Consider the following 24168-nt stretch of genomic DNA (forward strand, 5'->3'; position numbering starts at 1 on the left):
AGGCCGGTGTCAGAAGCTGTTGCAGGTTGCTGTGGTGGTCCCCTGCACAGGTCAGCCCCTCTGAGCACCTGGACAAGCTCCTGTCAGGCTGTAGGACAGCTAGAAAAAGGTTGGTAATAAATTTCTTAGGTTAATCACCAGAGAAGTGAGCTCATGAGTTACATACAGCATCTTCTGGAGAGGAGGAGGAGGAGGCTCGAGGAGGAGGTGGCTGAGAATTAGTTAGCAGATGGAAAAGTAAGAGCTCCAAACTCCACACTTGATTAATACCTAGACAGGGAATTGGGAGCAGAAAACAAAAGACTCTGAAGCCGAGAGTGCCCCAGCGGAGGTGAGGAGCGCTTTGAGTTGAAGCTGCAAGGAGCTGCACGCAGTGAGATGGCAGTGGTTTGGGAGAGCAGCAAAACTGCTGACATGGCGGGCGGGGGTGAGCTGTGGTTTGCTCGAGTTACTCCCTCCTCTGCCGCAGGTAGCGAGTGAGTCGGTAGGCAGAGACTCCAACTTGCAGCCGAGACCCCAGCACGAAAACGTGCTTTATTTCATCAGCTATTACCTTCCTTTGTCTGTTCTCCAGACAAAGGAAATGGACTCTCCACTCAGAAGGTTACCGTCATTAATTTATCTGCATTTTTGGGCAGTATGCTGGATCTGCTGACACAGTTCCTTAAGCCATGCTGCTAGAATCAAAATAGACAGTGTTTTTCACTTTTTTTTTTTGGCATAGGCTTTGGAGAGCATTAGGCAAAACTATTATGGCACATTAATGACATTTCCCAGCATTCTCTGAGTACAAATGCTTCAAATAATTTGGGAGCCAATTCTATTTCAGAGACTATTCCAACTGTACTCAGCAGCCTGGAAGCCAAAACCATCTGAAACACTAAAGCCACTTCCCTCTATGGGTTTAGCAGATGGATCAGGAGGGGAGTCAATACAAAGAGGTAACTCTTTGCCCCTGGAGTTTTCTGCCTGCGAAAGTGTGATAAAATATTTTAAAATACACTGATGTCCGTGGTAAATGCTGCGGTGATGATGGATAGAGCCCTTGGAGCCCTGTGATGCCGGAGGGCTGGCAGTACTCTGCTATGCTCTGTGCCCTTTGCGGAACTCCTCAAGAATCTCATCGCTGGAGCTCATTTGGTCCAGTGCTCGTGTTTTCCACGTGGGAGCCCTGTGAAGGCCAGAAGTAGCCAGTTACCTGTTTCAGGTTGGATCTTAAACTGGAGCTGGAGCCATTCACGGGGTTTTCCGCAAGGGGAAGTAGCCACCCGGAGGAGTGTGTGCAGTGCCTGGTGCAGTCAAAGCCGGGTCTGGTTCCTTGTGCTTGTTTTCCATCTCCCGGTTGATACTCCACGCAGGAACACAGCGGTGGGACTGAGTCAGCCTGCAGTGGAGGTTTGTCCTCCCTGGACCACGACTGCAGCACAGCGGAGTCCAGGGCGTCTTGGGAACTAAGGAGGGTACTTCGGCACCGCAGCCCCGTCTGCTGTAATGAACTTCCTGGGGGTGCTGTGAGCTCTGGGCAAGAACAAGCCTGAGGCTTATTTAAACTCCACCTGCAGGGCTTGAACTGTTGGCAGCGCCTGCGGTTGAAGAAATAGGGCCATAGCTTCTCCTTGCTGCTTACAGCTTCACTGCCATGTGGTGTGTAACGTGGTTGGGCTTGGGATTGTGTCCCTTGTCTGTGACTGTTGGAATAGATGCGGGCTGCTCGGGCGCTGCCAGCAGCCCTCCCTTGTGACTCCTGTGCTGGCTGCCACCTCCGTGGCATCAGGCTGTCGTCACCGTGACCTGGAGAACACCAACACCATTTCACCGAGAGAGGTGGGTGTGCAGCTCCTTACGCCGCCGCCACATCTATCGAAGAGTTACCCGGGGCTCAACGCCTGAGTTTCCAAGTGTGCCGGAGCCATTAGAGCCTGGACATCACCTTGTGCCATGCCGTGTCCAGAGCGGTACTGCCGCAGCTGCTCGGCCTGCACAAAGCCAGGCAGAGACAGCCTGGGCTGCAAATTACAGTTCCCAGCATTTGACTGAGATTTAACCTCTGGAAATGCGGCCTAACTTCACTCCCAGAAGAGAACACACAGGGGGAAACCTTTTCTGGTGCTAGACCAGTCACTCCAAACACTTGTGCGCTGCTTACTGCGAGCTCCTACCGCTGTGGCAGCACGTCGCCATCAGTGACGGTTTATATCGGCATGGAGATAATCAGGACCATCAGTCGTTAGTCGGCAGCTTCATGCCTGGCAGGAAAATTTGCTGGTGGAAACATCATTTTTTCCAAATAACTGTTTCCTGCTTGGAATCAAGTTTCCGAGCTTCACATTTGGGGGATTTAAATTCTGTCTGTCAGACTGCAGCTTTCCTTGAATCCCAAGAAAATAAGTGGGGTAAAACAGCGCGGAGTGAGGGATTGCGAGCTGGGGAGCGCGGGGATGTCTGGAAGTCGGCGCAGAGCTGCTGACTTGTGGGTATTGCCTGGCTGTGGCGTTTGTCTGCTGGCATGAACGGTTTGGCAAAGCTGTTGCTCCCATGGGGCTCTCTCCTTGCTCAGGAACTTGGGCTGTTGAAATAAAAAATGTTGGAGGGATGGTCCCAGCAGAGGCCATTGCTGCTTCTGCTAGTTCAGGCGGACGTTTCTCAGCTGTAGGAATCCAGTGAGAGTGGTTGGGCTCATCAGCCATGGCGTGACCCTGCTCCTCGTCCCTCGGCAGTGTCCACTGGGGCCTGTTGCTAAACGGCATCTCACTTCTAAATATCAGATGTTACTGATAGTGTGAAAAGCACCAGCTCTGCAGAGGATCCACAGCCGGGCTCCCTGGCGAGGCTCGGCAGGGTGGCTTTGGAGCTCACGTCACACCTCCACCAGGCAGCTGGACGTGTCGTCCAGCGTGTTGGGACCCGTGAGGACGATGTGTTGAGGGCACTAGCTCGTGGCAGGCTGGTGGCACCTTGAAGATCCGGCCTCTTAATAAGCACTGCTGTCCCACCCTTTGATGACACCATGCGTGTCTCCAAATGCTGTCAGTTCCCTCCTCCCAGCTGCGTGTGAGCCTTGGACACTGCCTGTCCCTCCCTCCCTCAGTTCCTGCACAGCGTCAGCCTTGCGATGCAGCACTGAAGTAATGCAGAATAAACCAATTTAAACCACTAACTATGAATTTCTTCCCTGAGGACCCTTCTGGATGCTGAAGGGATTCAGAGCTGACCCAGGAGGGGTGTGAGAAGTGACCCTGCACCTTTTAGCAGGATGGGACCACTCAAAGCAGTCAGAGGAGCACATGAAAATACGGTCAGGAATAGACTTGTCTAGATCCGGTGAAGGTCAGGCATGCTCAGGAGACCCAGCAGCACTGTGTGACAGGCACTAGAGCCGTCAGCTCCCTCCCACGCTGCAGAGCGGGGTGTGCGGAGCCCGCACACACGTGCTCTCCACCTAGGACAGCTTGGCAGGACATCTGCACATGCCAGGTCCACGAAGGTGAGGAGTAGTGTCTGCAAACTGAGTAACGCACCGGTGTGGGTGGGCCGTCAGCTTTCCTCATGATTTCCTGTTTAAACACAGATTTATTTTGAATTCACTCAGCCTTACTTATAGTTTCTGCCCTCTGATGTGATGGCACCACACGACGATATGGCTGCAAGTTTCAGCCCTCTCCTCCCTGCCAGCTGTGCCGGAGAACAAGCAGCTGGTTGTGGCCTCAACGGCGGGCTGCGTTTGGAGGAGAATATTCCATTGTCGCGCTGGGCCGTGTCTGGCTGCAGAGGTGAAATTACATAAGAGTGGCGAGCTGCGTGAGTCACCGCGCCGCGCGGGTGCTGGGCAGCGGCTCCCTCGGCGCTGTTTGTGCTCAGCGTGCCACAGAACCCCTAATTGCAAACATGTGAGGAGACGAAAAAGTACATTTTTCCAGTGCTGTGTTATTTCGCATCAAGCGATCGCTGATGACTAAACCAGATGACAATCTTTCTGTACGGCTCTATCGTCACCTTTGATCTGGTTCTTTTTATCTCGCTGTCTCCCTCTCGATGAAGTATTTTTGACAAATTCTTTGTCTTACTGTCATCTTTTCTTTCGTGCTCTCCAAGGATATTTAATTTTTGCCCTCTTCCAGTGTCTCTTGCCAAGATTAATACTCCGGCTGCCTGGAAACTCTGAATTCCTTTGGTTTGAATTCATTTTTGTCGTCTTTGAGCAGCTATACATCTTCTATCTCTGTGTCTGATCTTTCAGAATCATTTTCTACATATTTTAGCCAAGCTTTTGTCATGGATACTTCTCTTCTTTCCATCTTTGCTACTTTTCTGTCAGCTCCCTGTCTATATTCAGCCTGCACACCCCTCTCCTCCCAAATCCTTTTTTCCCCCCTTTTTCTGTAATTAACCCCATTTCTTGTATAGATTCTTCATTTGTTAATTATAAACCAAGAGGTCACCAGCCTAAGTCACTCCTGATGGGTGCTTGTTCAGTCCTTTCCTCATTCTGGTTCCCTGGTGGGAATTTTCACGGCTTCCCATCCCTTCGAGCTCAGTGCTGCGATGTCACTCTGCTGGGAGAAGCTTTTCATCTGTACACGGAATGTAGGTTAAAGCAATTTAAGTCTGTTGCTAATGGTCCTGTCATAAAACTGGAGAACGGATTATCCCTTCTCCCCCCTTCCCTGGTATCTTTTATGTTCATGAGGGTTCTTATCTTCTCTATTGCCATCTTTTTCTAGCCCAAATCACTGTATTTCCTTCAATTTTTCTCCATTAGTCACGGTTCCTAGAACTGCCGTTGCTGTTCCACGCCCGGCAGCCAATCGATGTGCTACCAACGGGCAATTCCAGCCACCGCCTGCAAGTTCTTGCTGTTACAGGGATGCTTCTTGATCGTAGTTTTCGCACATGACTGTGTCTGCCTGTTCTGAAATGCCGCTTGCGCTGTATTGAAGATCCTTCAATTGGAAGATGGCAGTTGAAGAGCGCACGGCCATGTGGCATTTAATATTCTGAACTCGGGGACAGCTCGGAGCGTTAAGAGACAGACAGAACCTTCCTTGGAGTAGTGCGGGGGCTTTTGCCTTCAAACTTGCTTAGATTTACTTCTTGAAAAACTTAGAATCACAGAACTGTTTTGGTTGGAAAAGCCCTTTAAGCTCCTCAAGTCCAGCCGTCAGGGAGTTGTCAGAGCCAGAAGGTCTCCCCGGAGCCTCCTTTGCTCCAGGCTCAACCCCCCCAGGTCCCTCAGCCGCTCCTCAGCACATTGTGCTCCAGCCCCTGCCCCAGCTCCGTTGTCCTTCTCTGGACACGCTCCAGCCCCTCAGTGTCCTTCTGGCAGTGAGGGGACAAACTGACCCCAGGATTTGAGCTGTGACCTCCCTGGTCCTGCTGGCCACCCTGTTTCTGAAAAGAGAGTGCATCTCCTGTGCCTCCTGAACCTCCTTTAGTTTTAAAATGCTCCAGTTAGTTGTCTGTGAGCATTCCATAACTTCCCTTGGGAGGTTCGTTGGCGAAATGGGAGGAATGAACCCATCGGATTCAACCTCAGAGATCCTTTGTTCATAGTAATTGTTTCTGGGCAGGGTGCAGGGATTCAAGCAGGGCTGTAGCTGGAAGGTAACCCATAAAGCGAGCACAGTGTGAAATCTACGCTGAATTTATGGGAATGATGTTGCCTTTTTTTCTTTATTAAAAACTCTACTGCTTACGTTTAAAAAAAGACTCTTGACGTTGGAAACCCTTCTCCTAATGTTTTCCTGCCTCGGTGAAGTGTTCCTCTGTACAACACAACTTCAAGAAGCCCTTTAGGATTTACTGAGGTCAGCTGGGGCTGTATTCACACGCGTGTTCCCTTCTGCCTTTGTATTTCATCATTATTTTCTTAAGTAAGAGCCTGGTGAGCATTTAGACACAAAGGCTGTCGTGATGGAAATGGTTATGCCACAGTGGCGCTTCCTTGGCTCCCCCTGTCCCCATCTCCTACGTCCTGGGGTGGGGGGGGGAAGCTGGGGTCTCCAAGGGGGTTGTGAACGCTGTGTGGTCGTTCGTTGGTGCTGGCTGCTGCGCGTCCTGCAGGCCCCGGTGACACCGTTGCTCAGGGAAGTTGCCTCAAAGCACAGCAAATAAACTCATCTCTTTTTAAAGAGGGTATTAAAAAATATGAGCTGCGTGGTTACATGTTAAATAAACAGGGGAAGAATCCAAAGAGAATTTACAGCAGTGCTTGAGCCCTCTTGGACTCGTCAAGCTCCTTCAATTAAGTGTGTGTTCTGGGTTGCACATCCCTGGCTGGGGAAACCTGAAACAAAAATACACACACAAAGCAGTTTTTTCCTTGAGAGAACACGGTGGCTACCACGGCGTCTGGAGCAGCGTTTTATCTAAAACCTCTGTCGGAATTCTAGTCCTTCATGGCTCAGAAGCTGTTAGCAAAGTTCCACTCGGGCCGGCGGAACAGTGAAGGTAGCAGAGTGACTCCCTGTGTGATCACAAAGCAGGCGCCCGTCTAGGGCGGCCAAACAGGCTGCGCTTTGCTGCTTTTTGCGATGTTGCTCTTCAGAGGGTTTAATAACTCAGTCCACTGTTTTCCCCAGCTCTCAGACAGTTTAGTTTGCTTCGTTGCATCTATAAGGTTCACTTTTAAAAAAATTTATGGTACTTTTACCTGTTTAAGTTAGTAACAGAAATGCTCAGGTCATAATATATTTTTCAGTAGATTTTTTTTTTTCTTGCAAAGGATATTTAGGAGGTGCAAAATCGTGTAGCAGTGCTCCTCCAAAACCCCACTGATAACACGGCAGCCCGTGCTGAGGACTCTGCTCCTGCTCTGCGTCAGCGGTGGCCGAGTGGGCGTGCAGGCCATATGCTCTGTCAGAGCTGCTGGAACTGAAATCCTTCTCAGAGGAGCCTGCGGTCTGCGATCTCCTCCGCTTTCGGGCAGGGCACTCTGGAATTAGCTTGCAGCAATCAGTCCTTCTGGTGCTGGGACCCTTGTGCTGCGAGCACCGTGTCCCAGTAAAGCCAGCTCAGCTCCTGCTGGGACGGACTGTCTGATGGCTGTGGAGGGGGGACAGAGAACGTGAACCGAAAGGATGGGGAGTGTGGGTCACCACCGCCGAGCAGGCTGGAGATCCCTCCTGAGGGGCTTGGCTGCTGCCCAGCCCCACGGCTCGTGTTTAGGAGTTGTCTGCACGCGTTCTGAGCTCTCTGAGTGTGTTCCCTTTGCTGTGATATAACCGTGGCTGCTTCCTGTTTTCCAGGAGACGACTTTTCGTTGATACAGCAAGAAATCTATATGGTTAAAGAATGCAAACACTGCAACATAGTCGCCTATTTTGGGAGCTATCTCAGGTAAAACCCACATTTGAACCTGCAGTTCCAGAAAGGCTGGTTCCACCCTAAGAAAATCTCAGCCTGGGGTAGTTCTTGCATTATTCTCTAGGCTGAATTCCCTTTAGTTCCCAGTTGGCTTTAAAAAATAAAATAAAAGTGACTAATACGTTGTTTTCTCTGCTGGCCAAAAGGCTGGAATATTTTTATCACTAGGAACAGGAAGAAACTTTTCTCCTAGAGCCTCTTGCAACATAGTCAATCCTACTCACTCGTGAGGCAGGTTTTAAATGTTTATCACTTCTAATATCGAAGCTGCTCATTATTTATCCAGAACAGACTTGCTTTTAGGTGTTTTATTGAACGGTAGTCTTGTGTGCTGGGGAAGTCTGGTGAGGTGTAGGAGCAATCTCAGTTGCTGGTAATAACATTTTTCATTGTTCTGGTGTAACAGTGTGGCCTCCTGAGAGGCAGAGACGAGGTGGTGCCAGCTCCTCGATGCGTGGCCGCATCCTCAAGCACACATGTTAAATGTTACGCAGAAAGCTGGGGAATATTTTCCATTTCTATGGCACTCTGCCCATTCCCGATTGGCTCTGGGGGGTTTCTGTCACCACTTCGCCTGCTCGGTCTTTTTCTGCGAGGCTCCATCTTCAGCGTTCTCAGAGGGCTGTGTTTTTTTGAGCAAACTGTACAGCTCAAATGGACTGCAACTGGGACAGAATGGCTAGATTTCTAAACCCCCAGCAGCCTTTTTGGAGGCCACGACGAGTTGTTGAGCTATCAGTTAGGAAATTTCAACTGAACACGTCAAACTCACGGCGTCAGCCTCACCTGATGTAATCTGGCTGATAGCAGGTAAACCTTGGGTGGTTCTTCTGCCTCTTCTTCACTGCGCTTGGCAGGACGGAGGTAAAGCAGGTCTGATAATGTTCAGGGATTTTGATATAAACTGTTCATTTTGATAGGTGAGGATTTATACTGAGATTGTTAATATCATGTAAAACGCGTAACTGCTGGTCATGTATCAGAACGTGGGTTTTTAATGACGAATGATCAAACGCAATAGAAATACTTTCAATAATGGTTATTAGCTCTGTCCCATATGCAGATGAATCAGCTTCTGATGCCTGTGTTTTACCTTTCTTTTGGCAGCCGTGAGAAGCTGTGGATATGCATGGAGTACTGCGGCGGGGGATCCCTCCAGGATATTTACCATGGTACGTCAGGACTCATTTTAACGTCTGTACCCTTTGGAAGCTTTCTGCAGAGGAGAGAGATAAATAATAACCAAAGTAACGGGGATCGGTTGGTACTGGCCGGGCACAGCACGTATTTTTTTCGAGGGCACTTTTCAAATATCATGACTGTCATTTTGGGTTTGTACCCTGCCATTCTAGGGCGGAATATCCAAGGTGAAAATCCCTCCTGTGCAATGCCATGCCGCTCTTTTATTGTTATTTCCCCCTCTGAGGATTCATTTAGAGTTGTCAGTTGAGTAGGGGAATTTGTTGGAGCTGCTAGAAAAGCAGTCTGGGGACTTGCTCTGTGATACTGCACGATAACGTGGAGTTCTTGAGTACCAGAGCTCTTTCTGCTTGATTTTTCAGCCAGTTAGTACAAATAGCTTGAAAGCAATTCCACGTCCATAGCGTAGAACACTGCTGCTTCTGATACTAAAAAATGAACAGAAATCGCTTCCATTGGTTTTTAACTTCCTGGGAATACAGGATATTACATTATTACAAAGTCCCTTGTACACGAGGATTAGATTTCTGTCAAAACAGGTTTGCCTCTCGCTGTGGGCATTGTCTTCTGTTGCTGTGCTGGTTTTTTACAGAGAGCCTTTCTGTCAAAGCAGCTTTTCAGTTCATGTAAAATCAGTCTTCAGCTTTTGCGTGGAGATGCCGCTTTTTGGCAGCTTCCCAGTGTTATTTATGTGCTGGTATATTGGCGACTTACCCGCTCTTTCATTGTTGTTTTCAGTAACAGGACCGCTGTCAGAGCTACAGATCGCGTACGTGTGCAGAGAAACTTTACAGGTACGGTGCTGCGCCAGCGATACCACAAAGCGTTTGCTACCTGTGCAGCAAGTAGGTGCAGAAGATGATTTCAGAAGGCTCTCCAGTACCATCACTTACGTTCATAAGCACGGGAGTCCAGCTGAGGTCATTTAACCAGGGTTAATCTGTTAGTTTCTGGGTTGTAAATAACTCCAGTAATGCAGTGCAAATATTTGCCGGAGCAGCGCTGCTCTGCGCTGTGTTTTGCAAAGGTGCTTGCGCAAGAGCAGCCGGCTCTGTGGATCTCCTCACAGCACAGAAGCGCTGCTGCGGCTCTGCTGAGCCGGTTGGGCTCAGGAGCAGCGGAGGACAGGTCTGTGCAGGCCGCCACCGCGGTGCTGGTGGTGTCTGGGCTGTTTGCGTCCCTTGTTCTGTCGCAGCGATTCAGTGCGGCAGTTGTTTAGGACAAATGGTTGAATCTGGTTGCAGAGGACAGCTAACGCTCATGAGCGAGGGTGAGTAGCTGAGTAATGGAGAGGAAAAACCAAAAAGGCACATTTTAAACTGCCTGTGTGATCTGTGGCAGGAAATTCTAATAATTCGTAGAAGAAAAATGCTGCAACCAGGTGACTAAAATCATGTTTCACTTTGTGATAACTAGAAATGCCAGACAAGATGATGCAGGCAGCTTGTTTTTGAAAGGAACTGTCCTTTCCCCACTCTGTACCCGTGAATAATTAGGTGTGAGCGTCGTGGGGGTGCACACCTTTCCCTGCAGCAGTGGCTGAACTGGGCGCTGCCAGAGGCGGGGGTGTCGGTCTGTGAGCTGCTCTGTTGGCAGTTCTGTTCCTGATCTCTTCTTTCCGAGGAACTCGTATTGCTGGAAGGGCAGCTTGAAGGCTGAGCACCTGCTTGCTGAAACCTTCAGGACATTAAAAAAGTAGTTTAATTTTAGAAAAGGGACGAGGTGATGTATCTTGAGGTTTGTTTTGAAAATACGCAAATAGCTATGTAAAAATTTACACCATGAGTGGTTTAAACGAGTCTTGATGTGTGTTGGCGGGAGCCGGGAGAGATGAGGAACAGAATCCAGCATCCCTCTTCTCTGCTAATCTCAAATTTCTCTGCTTTCAAACAAAAGACATCAAGTAATTTGAATTTACCAAACAGGACTGGCTCTGCAGTACGTTAACGAACGGCAAAGTGATGCGTGGTGTCTCTCTTCTTTCCAGGGTCTCGCTTATTTGCATATGAAGGGCAAAATGCACAGAGATATAAAGGTAATGAGGAACTGTCTTAAACTCTCTAGTGCAGAACAACATTGGTCATAAGGGTTTTAAACTTTCTGTTTATTACGTTTTAGGGGGCAAATATTCTACTAACAGACCACGGAGATGTCAAATTAGGTAAGTTGCTGGAATTCAATAATAAGACAGAAAGCAAATGGGAGCGTGTTAATCTGATGAGTCAAAAGCTACGGTACCAGCTGGATCTTCGGTTTAGCAGGTTGCCTTTTGCTTTTGTCATTGCATTAAGACAACAGAAAGTAACCAGAACGTCTCCGTTGTGTACCCACGATAGGAGAAGTTTTGTGTTCTATCAGGGAGTCACAGATAATTTCGTTTTTCAACCACCAAGCCTGAAGCCTCCCAGGTTCCCCTGGACTTTGCCAGGTTGGGGTTCCCTGGGTATCAACATGTTAGTTCCTAGCCCGAAAGGCAGCTCTCCCTCCGAGGCTCCGAGGACTCATGGTGTGAGACACCACCTCCGGGGCCTGGCAGACATCCTGGGAGAAGCAGCGGCTGCTCATCGTCTCGCTGTGCCTGGTGCTGGAGTCAGGGCGGTTGCGCGTTGGCTGCATCGCTGCTCTTTGGGGACGCCGTGTGCTTCTACACGTTTCCTCCCCTGCGGTGAACCCAGAGTGCTGTGCTGGCAAAGTACAGCTTTTTAATGAAGGAGAAAGAAAAAAACCAAGGAGTGGAACCTTGGAACTGATAGGAGATTCCACTGATGGCAGTAAACCCTCTGATACCTCCAGTTTTGTCCCCAGTTATGAGAACCACCAGCTCTCATAACACAAATGCAATAAAAATAAGAAAGGGTTAAATAATTCGTGGCTCTGTGACACCACCCAGTAATCTGCAGCTCTGAGAGCGAGGGGTGGCTGTCCCCTAGACAGAGACTCCAGGCATGAGAGCAGAGGGCTGCCCACAGTTCCTCCACCAAGAACACAGAAGTAGCACCATTTCCAAAGCGTGATGCTGGTTTTCCTTCTGAATATTAAACTGATATCCACTAAATTCCGTGAGGTTGCTTGGTTGCTGTATTATGAGATGGAAAACTAGCTGGGAGAGGAGCAGGATCATGAGCAAGCTGGACTGGACGTAGAAATTGATCTTTTCAATTTGAAGTCATGTCAGTGAAGATATTGGCTGATCTCATTAATAATCTTGAACTATTGAAGCTTAATGAATTTTTAATTTGGATGAGAAAAGTGATTCTTCTTTCATAATAAGGGTAGAATTGAGGTCTTAAAATGAGATTTCTAAGTCTTAGGATAATTTTATTTTCCAGCTGACTTCGGCGTGGCAGCAAAGATAACAGCCACCATAGCGAAGAGGAAATCGTTCATCGGCACCCCGTACTGGTAGGGAACCGCGGCGGTTGCTGTGACCGTAGGCACAGCTAAGGCTGTGCCAGGGCCAGGGATCCCAAAGTACAGGCACTGAAGAACACACACGTATTTTTAAATCGATACATAGCAATCGCATCAATTCCCTTTCTTCCCAGTGAAATGCCAAGGGGTGACAGTCTGGGAGTGCTGATGGTAGCCGGTGGGTGGGTGTAACGCAGAGTTTGGGGCAGGATTGAGGGCTGTTCTCACAGTGCAGAACTCTCCCCGCCTTTTCTGGGTACCTGATGGTCATTTTGTTTCTCAGCAACTTCGCTTTGAGTGAATAAACTAAACAGTGTCTCTTTGATTTCTGTGAGGAAAGAATTGCAAAGAAAACCAGATTTTAAACTCTCTTTTCATCAGCTCTGCTGATGGGAGTCTGTACAGGACAGCACTCAATGTGCAGATATCTCACTGTCACTCCCAAGCTGCATTGCACACGCAGTTTCCCTGTGTTGCTTTCTGGTGTTACCGCGATGCAGCCGAGAGGCCTCGGGCAGCGTTCTTGGTATGGACTGAGCACATAGGTACAGCTTAATCCAGACAAGGGCTTTTAACTGTTCACTGCCCTCTTTATCCTGCTGGAGAAGGAGGGCTGGGGGCAGGAAGATTATCTGATCATCAAAGCATTTCACCAGGAATCATGAGGCTGGTTCTGGTGCCAGCACTGCTGTCCAGCCCATGAGCTGGGGCAGAACACATCACCTCGCTGTGCTTCTGCTCTCCCCCAGTGCTGGGCGAGGGGACAGGGATAGGGATGTCACATCTTTCCCTGACTTAGCTCTTTGGGGGTGTTCCTGCTGTGGGCTTACGTGATGGGCTTCGTGCCTCCCACTCCCGGGCACTGTTGGAAGCAGCCGGTGCTCTCGATGAACAATGCTTTTGCTTTTCAAGGATGGCTCCCGAAGTGGCAGCGGTGGAAAAGAACAGCGGATATAACCAGCTCTGTGATATCTGGGCAGTTGGAATAACGGCGATTGAACTTGCAGAGCTTCAGCCGCCCATGTTTGATCTCCACCCCATGAGGTCTGTCTGCTGGGGGCTTGCTTAGCTCCCAGACCCTCTTCAGTCCCAGGAGACAGAGCTCAGCCTCCTCCCTAGCTCAGACCCAAAACCTCACACCAGGATTCCTTCACAACACCAAATTCCTGCGCGAGCTGTGGCTTTTTTCAGGACATCAGGCTGAAGCTGCAGACTGAAATTTGGAATTGAAATTATCACTGAAATTTTTAATTACCCCCCCGCTTTGGAGTGTCCACGCCCATGTGGTTAAGAACAGGGGTAGCAGATCACTAGGGAAGCTGTTGCCTTGTGTTTAACAGGACTATGCATGGTGAGAAAAGGTTTTACTTAAAGATAAGAAAATCAGCAGCTTTACTGCATCTGCCCTCTGATACAGTATAGACTATAATCCAGTTTCACCAGTATGATCCGTACCATAAGGTATCTATATATAAAGTGTTCAGATATTGGAATGAAATGAATTCTTTTTTTACTGTATAATAACATTATTTTTCCTTTACTTTTAGGGCTTTGTTTTTAATGTCAAAAAGTAATTTTCAACCGCCAAAGCTAAAGGAAAAAGCTAAATGGTGGGTTAAACTCTTTCCTCTGTTCCGTATTTTGTAGGTAATGTGAAAAAAAATACTTGTCGCTACTGAAGGGAGGTGGTGAAAAACAGCGTGTGCGAGTTTTAAACTCGGGAACCCGAGAGGTGATTTCACCTGCAGGGAGTTCCGCTGAGAAACAACTAGTTGTTTTTTATAGGTGTGAAAGCAAACGCGAGGGTTAAGGTCCGGCAGCGGCCGCAGACCTTTTCCGACAGGACAGAAAACCTGCAGTCGGGACAGGACAGCCCTGCCTGTGTACATTGATCCCTGCTGGTGATCCAGAGGGAGGCGAAATCTCCCTCCTTTGGTCTCTTTGGGTCTTCTAGGAAGAAAAATTGTTTTTATCCTTTCCCCTTAATTCCTATAATGGGGCATTTGCCACTGTCCATGGGACAGGTAATCGTTTAATGCTTGCGTTGGTGTGTTTGACCTGGGAGACCTTCCCAGCGCCTGCAGGTTTGGCACCACGCTAAGCCACCTTTTATCGATGAGACTCAAAACAGTTCTGGTATGCAGGATCTTCTGCTCCTGATGCTGCTGCTCAGTTTGAGGTGTTTGGGTGGGCAGATGTGTGATAGGGGAAGGGAGAAAACACTTCGAAGTGCCTGTTTCCTGTGTCGAGACCGCTCCACGTGACCCCAGCCAATGCACTGTACTTCTCCAGTGCCGCCTTCGCAGAGGCTGAGAGCGGAGAGGAAATGTGGTTTGTACCGTGATGGGAAGGCGGGAGGCTGGGGCTGATGCTGTCCCCAGAGAGACCTCAAAATGCTCGAGAAATCGTAGGGCCGGTCACAACATCCAGTTAGGTAAAAAGAGGTGATGGGACACAGTCCCCCTTGTTCGGAAAGTACCAACAAAGCGTTTTGAAGAGAGAGATGAGACCCTTGTCTAGAACTTTGTATTTTGTTTTCCTGCCTGTAGCCAAGAACCATGACACGGGCAGGTCTGACTAGGTTTTGAGGGTTGGCTGGGTATGTAATTCAGTTTTTATTTCTTGCACCTAATTCTGTAACAATTGGGAAAAGTTGAAATAGCACCATGTGTGTTGGGTTTATTTTTTGTATCAAAACGTTCTCCATGCAAGCTCTGTGAATTGAATGGGGTGTCTTTCCTATTTTAAGTTGGAAATGTAATTATTCAAGCCTGAGATGAGGTACCTGGGCGACACTCGAATTTAGCACGACCCTTTGGCAGTCTGAGCAGTAACTGTGTTAAAATTAAAAATAGCCTGCTGAGAAAATTAAAGATTAAACCTAATTTTTCTTTCAGGTCATCAACATTCCATAATTTTGTCAAAATAGCACTTACAAAAAACCCAAAGAAGAGGCCGACAGCGGACAGACTCCTTTCTGTAAGTGACTTACTCAGGAAAGAAGGGTACAGTCAGTAATGTTCCGTACTGGGTGAGTGTCGGTGAACGTCGCCTGTTACAGCTTGTTCTCTTCCGCCATTCCAGCATAGCTTTGTGGGGCAGCCTGGTCTTTCCAGGTCTTTAGCAGTCGAGCTGTTGGACAAAGTGAATAATCCCGACAACCACACGCACTACGGTGAAGTTGATGACGATGATTTTGAGGTGAGAACATCTTTTCGTCTCTGTCTTCAGGTACAACTGCGGTGGCAACATGCCGCTTTGCTTTGGGAGCGTAAGATTGCAGCTTGGCAGGGGGACTGCCCCAGCGTTGGGAGAGTTACTGTGCAGGAGAGGCGGGAAAATATTGTCCCAGCGCTTGTCACACGCGTGCTGGGGGTGTGTGGAACGGTCCTCTGCGGGGTGGGACAGAGGCAGTGTGCCTTACGGGCTGTGACTGCAACAGCTCTTCTCTCTCCTTGATGGTTTGATTGAGATCCAACAGAAAGCCACAGGACTTCTCTCATCTTCTCAATTTTAACCCCTGCAGCCTCACGCCATCATCCGCCACACCATTCGTTCTACGAACAGGAACATCAGGGCAGAAAGAACGGCGTCGGAGATCAACTGTGAGTGTCCGCTGTGCTGTGTTTTGCGGTATAACCCCATTTTGCAGCTCTGGTTTGCTTCTACCGATGGAGCATGTCGGTGTCATTCTTTTGTCGTGGGCTCTGGAAAATCTCTTGGCACTTTTGAGAAACAAAACCAGAAGAGACAGCACATACACACAAACCTTCAAGAATATTTTTCCAAAACCAGACTGAAACCTTGTCTGGTTTTCTGCTGTTTCCCCCCATCTCCTTGCTCTAATGTCTTCTGCAGCGTGAACGCTGTCCACTCCTCTGCATCGGGTACATCATCACGCTCCTAGGAATTTTGCTGCTAAAGGCCTTTCTCACGTGCATCCACAGTAGCGTGTGGTTGTGCAGTTACGTTTTAATGCACTTCCATATGATGACTCAGTATTTACTTTCGGTCTCTCTTTCCTGTGGGTTTTGTATTTGCAAACTTAAGCATCTAGACAGTAATGCCGATACTGAAGTGTGGGTCGTGTATTATAGGCAGATTAAGCGTTGTGGACATATTTAGCTCTGTTACAACGTGTGTTTCGCTGTTGTGAGTGTTGAAAGAGCCCCGGTATAACGATGTATGTGATAAACATGAAAATGTCGTGTTTTGCAGTTGATAAGCTGCAGTTTGAGCCCCCGCTACGGAAAGAAACAGAAGCTCGGGATGAAATGGTAAGGACAGGTTTGGGGTTTCTTCATTGATTAAAGTCACAGTGTCTTCCTTGCTTTGTGGTTCCACCCGGAGTAACCTGTCCCTGAAGTATGAAGTCATGAGAACAGCACTCCTGGTCCCCAGACGCGTGTTTAAGGAAATGAGTTGCCCTCCACGCTTTGTGTAGGGATCCGTGGTCAGACCAAAAAAAGCAGCGTGTGCCAGTTAGTTTGTTAACGTGGAGAGGCCGTTCTGCGTTGGAGGCCCTGACCTTCCCTTCGGCAGGGTTTACTCGCTGCGTGTCTCTTGGCGGGCCGCCAGCTCGCCTGCAGCCGGTTTTGCCCCCCGTGAGCTGCTGCTCTTTGTTGCAGCCCTCGGCAGTTTACTGCACATCAGCTAATTAACGTTCTTCGGGCTCAGCGTGTGCCTGTGCGCACAGGGGCTCCAGTTTTTAGTGAGTGTTGGGAAGAGCAGCAGCTGCCCTCAGTTTGGGTTTGGAGACGTTAGTGCTCAGCGCTCCAGAAAAACCCCGCTCCTGTTTTTTACGCTGTGCTCCAGCTCACCAGGTAGGTACGAGTTCATCTGCTCTTTGACACCAATCAGATCTGTACGAGTTGTTACCAGTCGGGTCCCCTCAGAGCCGTGCCTAGCAATGGGAACGCTCCCAGCCTCTGCTGGTGGCATCTCAGACCAGTTTGGAGGTGGTACAGAACGTTAGCTTGCTGGCAGAGTGTCGTGGCAGTGCCCTGAATGGAAAATCCTCCCCTTTTGCTTTCGTGGTAGTTATTGCCACTTGATACTGACCTTGTACCATTTCCAGGCGCTGCTTTTGAGACTAAGAAGTGCTAATAATCGCTTTATAATTAGATTGTAAAACATTATTTCATTTTGGGATTTTATTTCACTGCTTATGGGTCATTCTGCGGGCTTGGGAATCTCCCAGGCCTCTCCACAAGCTGCGGATCTGGTGCTTCAGTTTGATGGGGGGGAGAATCGGTGACAATTTCTGCATCCTCAGGTTGTGGCAGCTGGCACTGACTTTGCTTCGCATTGGAATCCTTTCGTTGATGTTGGAAGCAGCAAGTAAGTACAGAGTTTAAAACCACGTTTTATTTCTGTGACTTAATGTGAAAATACACTCTGCAAGAAAAACTGAGCTATGGTGGAAAAATCAAACCCTGAGCCCTAGTCCACTTCAACAGTCATAAAGTAAAGGAGACTTCACCCTCCTCCTGCTGCTGGTGGGTCATCCTCTGGGGGAATGGGTTTTGATCTGGTTTAACTGTGAACAGCAGCTTGGTTTACCCTTGTTGTGACTCCCCAGCTGTAGCTGGAAAGCCAAGTGTAAATGTACGGCCAGCACACAGATAACTCAGCAAAGCACTTTTCTGAAGCGAAGCTGGTGACCTTGCAAGGGCTGAATTCAGGCTCCTCCTGCCTTGCCCTTCTCCTCCGAGCCGTGGCGGTGGCTGTGACATCCTGTGGCAACACATGTTCGCAGCCCCGGATCCGGGGCCTCACAAGGAAGGGCAAGAGAAACCAGCTCTGGAGGTTTGGTTTGGCCCGGTTCAGTACGAGAGCACGGCTGCTTCTGCCGTGGTGTCTGTCAGTGCGATCTGTAACACAGTCAGGCAGAGTTGGGGTGAAAAGTTTTAGGTAAAGGTGTGCTCGAACGGATATCCCTGGGATAAAGCAGGCCTGAAATAAGGGAGCACAACTCTGTCCACGTGAGGGCTGAATTTACTAGGTACGAGGCTTCCTTTTGCTGCAAAACCCTGGATCCTGCCCTTAAAGGCAATCTTTGACTTTGCAGCGAAGCGTGCGGACGTTTGGTACCGCTGGCTGATGCACACGTGCAGGGAGGGATGGTATTCCGGTTGGAATACTTGCTCAACTAAAACAACCCTGCCTCCCGTTTGCATTTGGAGCTGAGGAGCAGTGAATTGCTGTGGCTGTTTGGCAGATAAAGTCTTGCCTAAGCCGTCAGCTGACATTACCCCCTGGAAAGCTGGCCCTGTCGCCATGGTTGGGTCTTTCCGAGTTCAACCTGTTTTCCGTTCTCACTCTCGTGGTGGCTTTTTGGGCACTGCCTCTCCCTGTCCAGCTCTGTCAGCAACTGCTTCCCGTCCTCTCCCGGTTTGTTTGTGTGCCCGATGATTGAAAGCCTTTCTCATGAGCGCTGGCCTTGCTGCAGACAGCTGGAGTCTGCGGGGTCGAGGAGCAGGGAGGGAGGGAAACTCCTCCTGGCAAAGTGACTTACTGCCCTGATGGTGTTTCTGCAGCATTATTAAGGGCTGTGTCAAAAGCAGAAGGAATGCAGCCATGGCAAACGTTGCTAGGGCTATAAATGGGTAAATAGCTACAGATTTGGTATTGAAAGGGACAAGCAGAAAGTTTCTGGATGATGAATCTGTGCTGCTTACTTGGAAACCACTTCCAGTTTGAAAGATAAACAGGAAATGCATAGCTGCGCTGTCCCAGCAGCTCCCGGTGACACCAGGGGTGCGCAGAGAGGACGTGGGGGGAGGTCCCTGCTTTTCATGCCCCTTGGCTGTTACCAGAGGGGATGGGGTTGATACCTTCAGCTGGGGAACTACTTGACTGGAAGGGGGAGACCGGAGTGTGGACCTGATGACTGAACTTCTTGTTTTTTCTCATCCTTGTTGTAGCATTTTAAAACTAATTTTTTAATAAGTTCTCTGTATTATGGAGGTGGTTTTTCTCAATGGTTGGACTCCTCTTACAAATTTTTCAATATTTCCTGTAGGCAGCTGCCTGCTGCTTTCCCTCCGAAAGGAACGTGCAGGGAAATCTCACGTTAATCCAGATTGGGCTGGGTTAGTTTTGTATAATACGCGTTTGTTTTCCTGTTTGTTGCCTCAGTGGGTGGTGGGGCAGATCGCGGCAGGAGGTGTGAGTTGGTGGGCTCCAGGGGTGTCTGCTCTGCCGGCAGAGAGCCAGAATCACCACATCATTTTGGTTGGAAGATACCTTTAAGCTCTTCAAGTCCAGCTGGCCGCAGGCTCAGCCCGGTGGCTGCTGCAGCCCGAGGCAGCCTGTCCTGGTTGAACGCTGAGGCAGCAGCTTTCTGAGCTGCCTCTTCCACCAACCGCTCCGAACTCACAACGGCACGCTCAGGAACGCTGTTTATTGGCTTTAGATTGGTGGGTTAGTCTTTTGTTTTACATTTAATGCAGTTTACTTTTTATTTACACAGCTTGAAAAATTGCCTTTTTGCAAAATTTTGCCCATTTTTGTTCATTTCAGGATTATCTTTTCAGTGCTGCTTTGATCCTCTAGTCACCATTTCTTTTTTCGCCCTGGGGGAGCTTTGAAACAAAAAATTCCCACTGTGATGGGAAGGAGTCTGTGCCTTTAGCCTGTAACACTGGAGGAGGAAACTTCCCTTTGTAAAGGCTTTTCTCCGTTTGTCTCCCAGTGACTTCCTCTGTTCTCATTATTTATTCTTTTTCTTTGTTTGTATGTGCTGTTGTTAGGCCTTTCCACAATATTTTGTTCAGGAAGTGACAGGTGGGTCGGTGGTATCTGGTGTGGAAGCAAGCTTTTCCCCAGAGGGGAAGGCAAGGAGCATCCTGAACGAGAAAGGGCTTAATGCAGTGAATGGGAGAGAAAACGCTGTGGTTTGAAGAGGCTGGGAGAGGCTAGTGGCGTGTCACCGATGCGTGTCGTGGCACCTGTCGACCTCAGCGCAGAGCTCTTACTTGTATAAACGTTTTACCTAGGGGACTGCTTACCAAATTTGGCGATGGGAGCGAAGACGTTGAAGAGTGAGTGCGGCTCCTCCTCCGCGTGCCGTGGTGTTTGCTCCGCGCGACTCCCGCTATCGCAGGCAGCGTCCGGCCAATCCTCTTCCCTCCCAAGGCTGCGGGCAGCTTTGCCGCTCATAAAAACACACGGGCTGGCTGCGCTCGAAGGCCTAACGCACGCTTGACTGTTGATCTGATCGCCAGGAGAATGTCCACCACGTAGCGCTGTCCTCCTGCGCTCCCCTTCCCCAGGTTATCCCCAAGCGCCTGTGGAAAGGCCTCATGCTTTAAAGCAGGTTTTGTGTGGATTAATCCATCCATCCTGAGGCAGGGCTGGGAGTGACAGGACGTGCGGATGCTCCTGCGGAGCTCTGGTGGGGTATGGGCAGCTGATCCAGAGTGGAAGCCCCAAACTGGTCCCTGAACGTGTGTTTATTTGCTGATTTCAAGCACCCTTCATCACAGAACGCTCTATATTTATGAGAGAACGCGTGTTTATCGAACTCCAACGCTTCTAACAAGATTAACGCGCTTTTCTCCCACTCTGGAACTTCTAGTTTAACCCCGTTCATGCAAAGCCATCTGTTCTCTGCATCTAGCTCGTCTCGTTTGCAGTCTGTGTTCTCAGGTAACTGTTCAGCTGGTTGTTTGACTAAGACACCACTGCACCTTCTCGTTGTAGATCGACACTGAAGCGAGCAGGGCCTCCTCCGCTACCTCCAAAGGTAAGAGGTGGTGGGGTTTGGGAGCTGTGGGCGGCCTCTGTCCGACACTCTCAGCAGGTTCTGGGTTCTGTGAAGCACCGCTTCTAGCAGACTTGCTGCAGCTTCCTGTTTTGCACTGACTCGCGGTCGGTGTGGTCTCGACCCGGGGGGACTCCCCGGGGGACAGCTGCCCTAGATGAAGTCACCTGGAGGTATTTTCCCCCCAAAGAGAGAAGCTGTGGGCGATGTCCTCTTGCCTGCCGCTGTGATTTGCCCTCAGAGAAGGAAAACCTCTTAGATTATTCTGCGGTCAAAGGTCTTTTCTCCAAGACGGGTATTTTTTGTTATGTAGAAGCAGTCTGACTTGAACTCAACTTGTCTGAAGTTTGTGCTTTCAGGTGCCATTTCCCGCATGACCTTCACCTCTGTGGTTTGTTGCAGCCAAGAATAAACAGCTACCCTGAGGAAAACCTCCCAGATGATGAGAAATGTCAGACAATAAAACATTTCCCAGACTCACAGAACAGAGCCCCACCAGCTCACAGGAGACAGAGTATCCCCGTTTGTGGCCCTCAGACCGATTCCTCCCCCGTCGGTATGACCAGCAGCATCAGTAGCCCTGGACTGCTCATGGCCAGATACAGCGACCTGGGTAAATGCATTACACATCCTAAAGCTCCTCAGTTCTAGAGTCAGCTCTTGTCAGTGGATAGTTTTCCACAAGGTGCAGCTTTCCTTTTTACATGTCTTCTTATTGGAGCCGTGACCCACGGGGGAAACCTTCTTCCCAGAACAAAGACACTCAGCTGGGCAATATCGTTACGGTGTTGCCTGCAGGAATAGCATAAAACCAGCGAATGTGCAGGGAGGATCTTCTGCAGGGACCTTGCCACAGCTTTATTCTCAGCTGTGATTGGCCCAGGGACTGTTCGGATAGTGGGAAGCATTCCTTCCAGGGTAGCTTAGCAGCAGAAGAGTGACCAGCTGACCTGGGAAGGGTTCAGCTACCTGAGAATCACAGAATGACAGCGTAGTATGGGTTGGGAGGGACCTCTGGGATCACCCAGCCCAACCCCCTGCTAGAGCAGGTCCCCAGAGCAGGGTGCCCAGTTTGGTGTCCAGGCAGGGCTGGCATCTCTCCAGAGCAGGAGACTCCACAGCCTCTCTGGGCAGCCTGGGCCAGGGCTCCCTCACCCGCACAGCAGAGAAGTGTCTCCTCATGCCCAGGTGGAAATTCCCGGGTTCCAGTTTGTGCCCGTTGCCCATTGTCCTGTCTCTGGGCACCACTGGGCAGAGTCTGGCCCCTCCTCCTGACCCCCTTTAGCTCTTGGTCACATTGAGGAGGTCCCCTCTCAGGCTGCTCTTCAGCTAAACAGCCCCAGGGCTCTCAGCCTTCCCTCGGCACAGAGATGCTCCAGCCCCTCCTCATCTTCGTAGCCTCCATTGGCCTCTCTCCAGTAGTTCCCTGACTCTCCTGAACTGGGGAGCCCAGAACTGGTCACAGGACTCCAGAGGTGGCCTCACCAGGGCAGAGCAGAGGGGGAGGAGAACCTGGAGCTCACTTCTCCACTCCTGCTAGACACAGGGGAGAAGGGAGAATAGGACAACCAAATATTTCCTATTTCACTGTGTCAAGTGAGCTACAGAGAGCGTCTGGGCTTCTTTTCAGGGAATGGGGATGGCATGCTGAAACTCATCGAAGAAAACGCAGAAGGGTCTGGACAAATCCCTCAACTGCCACGTAAAAAGGAGAAAAGAGATTTTCCTGTACGTACGGCGACCCTCGGGCTGATTTCCCGTCATGTTAGCCAGCTCGTTTGGTATCAGTGCCTGGGAGGTGTTCATGATCTCTCTTTCTTCCCACAGAAGCCAGCAGTCAACGGGTTACCGCCCACACCGAAGGTGCTGGTAAGAAGCTCATTCGCAGTTGGCGTGTTTGGAAGCCGCTGTTGTGGCCCCTCACTAGTGCCAGGAGGTCTATGCTAGAATAAGCCACCAGCTGGGCTGGGGTGGTTTTCGGCATCTCACAGCCAGTGGCTGTTCGTGTACCGAACCCACCGTATCTGTTTCCTTTTCTGAAACCCTTCCTTTCACGGTCAGCCCAGAAGCGCAGGGTGGGACACTCCGCTGGCTCTGTGAGCTGTGACCTCCAGCGCAGCCCCTCATTACTGAAGAGGCAGGGCGAGAGGTGGCGGCGGGGCAAGGGGGTGTTGGTACTTCAGCATTTCTGCTCGCGTTCTCTTCACGTGCCGTTTGTATGAGCACGGAATATTCTTACCCAGGAGGGATGTAAAATTGTTCACGTCATTCTGGTCCCTCGTGGTGTTTCCTAACATATGTAAACTCAATGAAGAGGTTTGGAAAGCTGCATGGTAGCATAAAAATGTTTCGTTGAGGCTTGATAGAGCAAGTTGATGTCTGAAAGAAGTCTGGGCTAAGTGGCCAAGTGCCAGAAGAGAAAACACATTATAGCATAAACTTGGTTGAAGGGTGTGATCTGGGTGTTTTTCAGATGGGCGCATGTTTTTCCAAAGTCTTTGACGGGTGCCCTTTGAAGATCAACTGTGCGACATCGTGGATACATCCAGACACTAAAGGTAAAGTCATGTTGGGATTGTATTTTAACCTGCCTGTGGCCAGAGCGGTACCGAGCTTGTGACCTAATCCATGTCTCTTAACGTTTCAGATCAGTACATTATCTTTGGCACAGAGGAAGGCATCTACACCTTGAATCTGAACGAGCTTCACGAAGCGACGATGGAACAGGTGAGGGCCCTGAATGCGCAGAACAGATTTGGGGATGCTGTGAAGCAGGAAGGTTTGCTGGAGGGGGGATAGGAGGGACACCAGCAATGGAAGTCCACCAGTCAATAGCTCCCGACCTGCCCGAGTATTTCGTTGCTGCCTGTGGAACGCTGCTTTCAGAGGAGCTCTCTACTGAAACCTCTTCCTTCTCCGTGGAGATGACCCGTGAGCTGCCCTTCCCTCTCTGTTCTATCTATCTCCACTAGATGGCACGTTGCTCCTCTGCTGGATGCTGCCAGAGCCCTCAGCCATTTAACTCCGCTGCTCTTGCTGCCACTGATGAATACATGTTTGCTGCCGTTTTCCTGGGCTCTCTAACACTTTCCAGAGCCACCTCATGCAATCATGGTAGCGTTCCATTGGCCTTTTTAGAATCAGGAGGAGCAGAGTGACGCTGCCAATGAGATTTTTACCTACAGGTTTCTAAAGCAGCTCACAAAGACACTTTGCGCTCTAAAGAGCGTTAAACTCAGCCGAGGCACGGCATGGGTCACAAAGCAGAGGTGGTGGGGTGGTTATCTATGAGAAATAAAGGAAGAGAGAGGATTTCACAGCAAGAGCAGCGCACAGAGGTCCGTGCTCAAGAGGAGAACCTCAGGAGAGGGTCCTGGGAGCAGTGTGCCAGAGGACAAAACCGGAGTGGGGCAAAAGAAAAGGGGAGG

General features: G+C 49.7%; 1 protein-coding gene across 2 annotated transcripts in view; it reads left to right on the top strand.

The window, feature by feature from the left end:
• The window catches only part of MAP4K5 (mitogen-activated protein kinase kinase kinase kinase 5), a 54546-nt gene that overhangs the window by 22393 nt on the left and 7985 nt on the right, over positions 1-24168 (top strand). Inside the window, exons 1-20 of one of the 2 annotated variants that reach the window (XM_010134273.1) lie at positions 4932-4956; positions 7245-7335; positions 8470-8534; positions 9301-9356; positions 10550-10597; positions 10681-10723; positions 11892-11964; positions 12886-13017; positions 13521-13583; positions 14871-14952; positions 15058-15174; positions 15500-15578; positions 16192-16250; positions 17249-17313; positions 20680-20722; positions 21143-21296; positions 22371-22468; positions 22568-22609; positions 23214-23298; positions 23388-23467. In XM_010134273.1, the coding sequence (XP_010132575.1) occupies positions 7280-7335; positions 8470-8534; positions 9301-9356; positions 10550-10597; positions 10681-10723; positions 11892-11964; positions 12886-13017; positions 13521-13583; positions 14871-14952; positions 15058-15174; positions 15500-15578; positions 16192-16250; positions 17249-17313; positions 20680-20722; positions 21143-21296; positions 22371-22468; positions 22568-22609; positions 23214-23298; positions 23388-23467 (1440 nt within the window). In that variant the 5' untranslated portion in view covers positions 4932-4956; positions 7245-7279. Of the gene's footprint in view, positions 1-4931; positions 4957-7244; positions 7336-8469; positions 8535-9300; positions 9357-10549; positions 10598-10680; positions 10724-11891; positions 11965-12885; positions 13018-13520; positions 13584-14870; positions 14953-15057; positions 15175-15499; positions 15579-16191; positions 16251-17248; positions 17314-20679; positions 20723-21142; positions 21297-22370; positions 22469-22567; positions 22610-23213; positions 23299-23387; positions 23468-24168 lie in introns of those variants that run through there. The other variant, XM_010134272.1, reaches the window with a different exon arrangement.

The sequence above is a fragment of the Buceros rhinoceros genome, unplaced genomic scaffold (assembly GCF_000710305.1).
Source record: "Buceros rhinoceros silvestris isolate BGI_N320 unplaced genomic scaffold, ASM71030v1 scaffold21744, whole genome shotgun sequence".
Taxonomy (NCBI): domain Eukaryota; kingdom Metazoa; phylum Chordata; class Aves; order Bucerotiformes; family Bucerotidae; genus Buceros; species Buceros rhinoceros.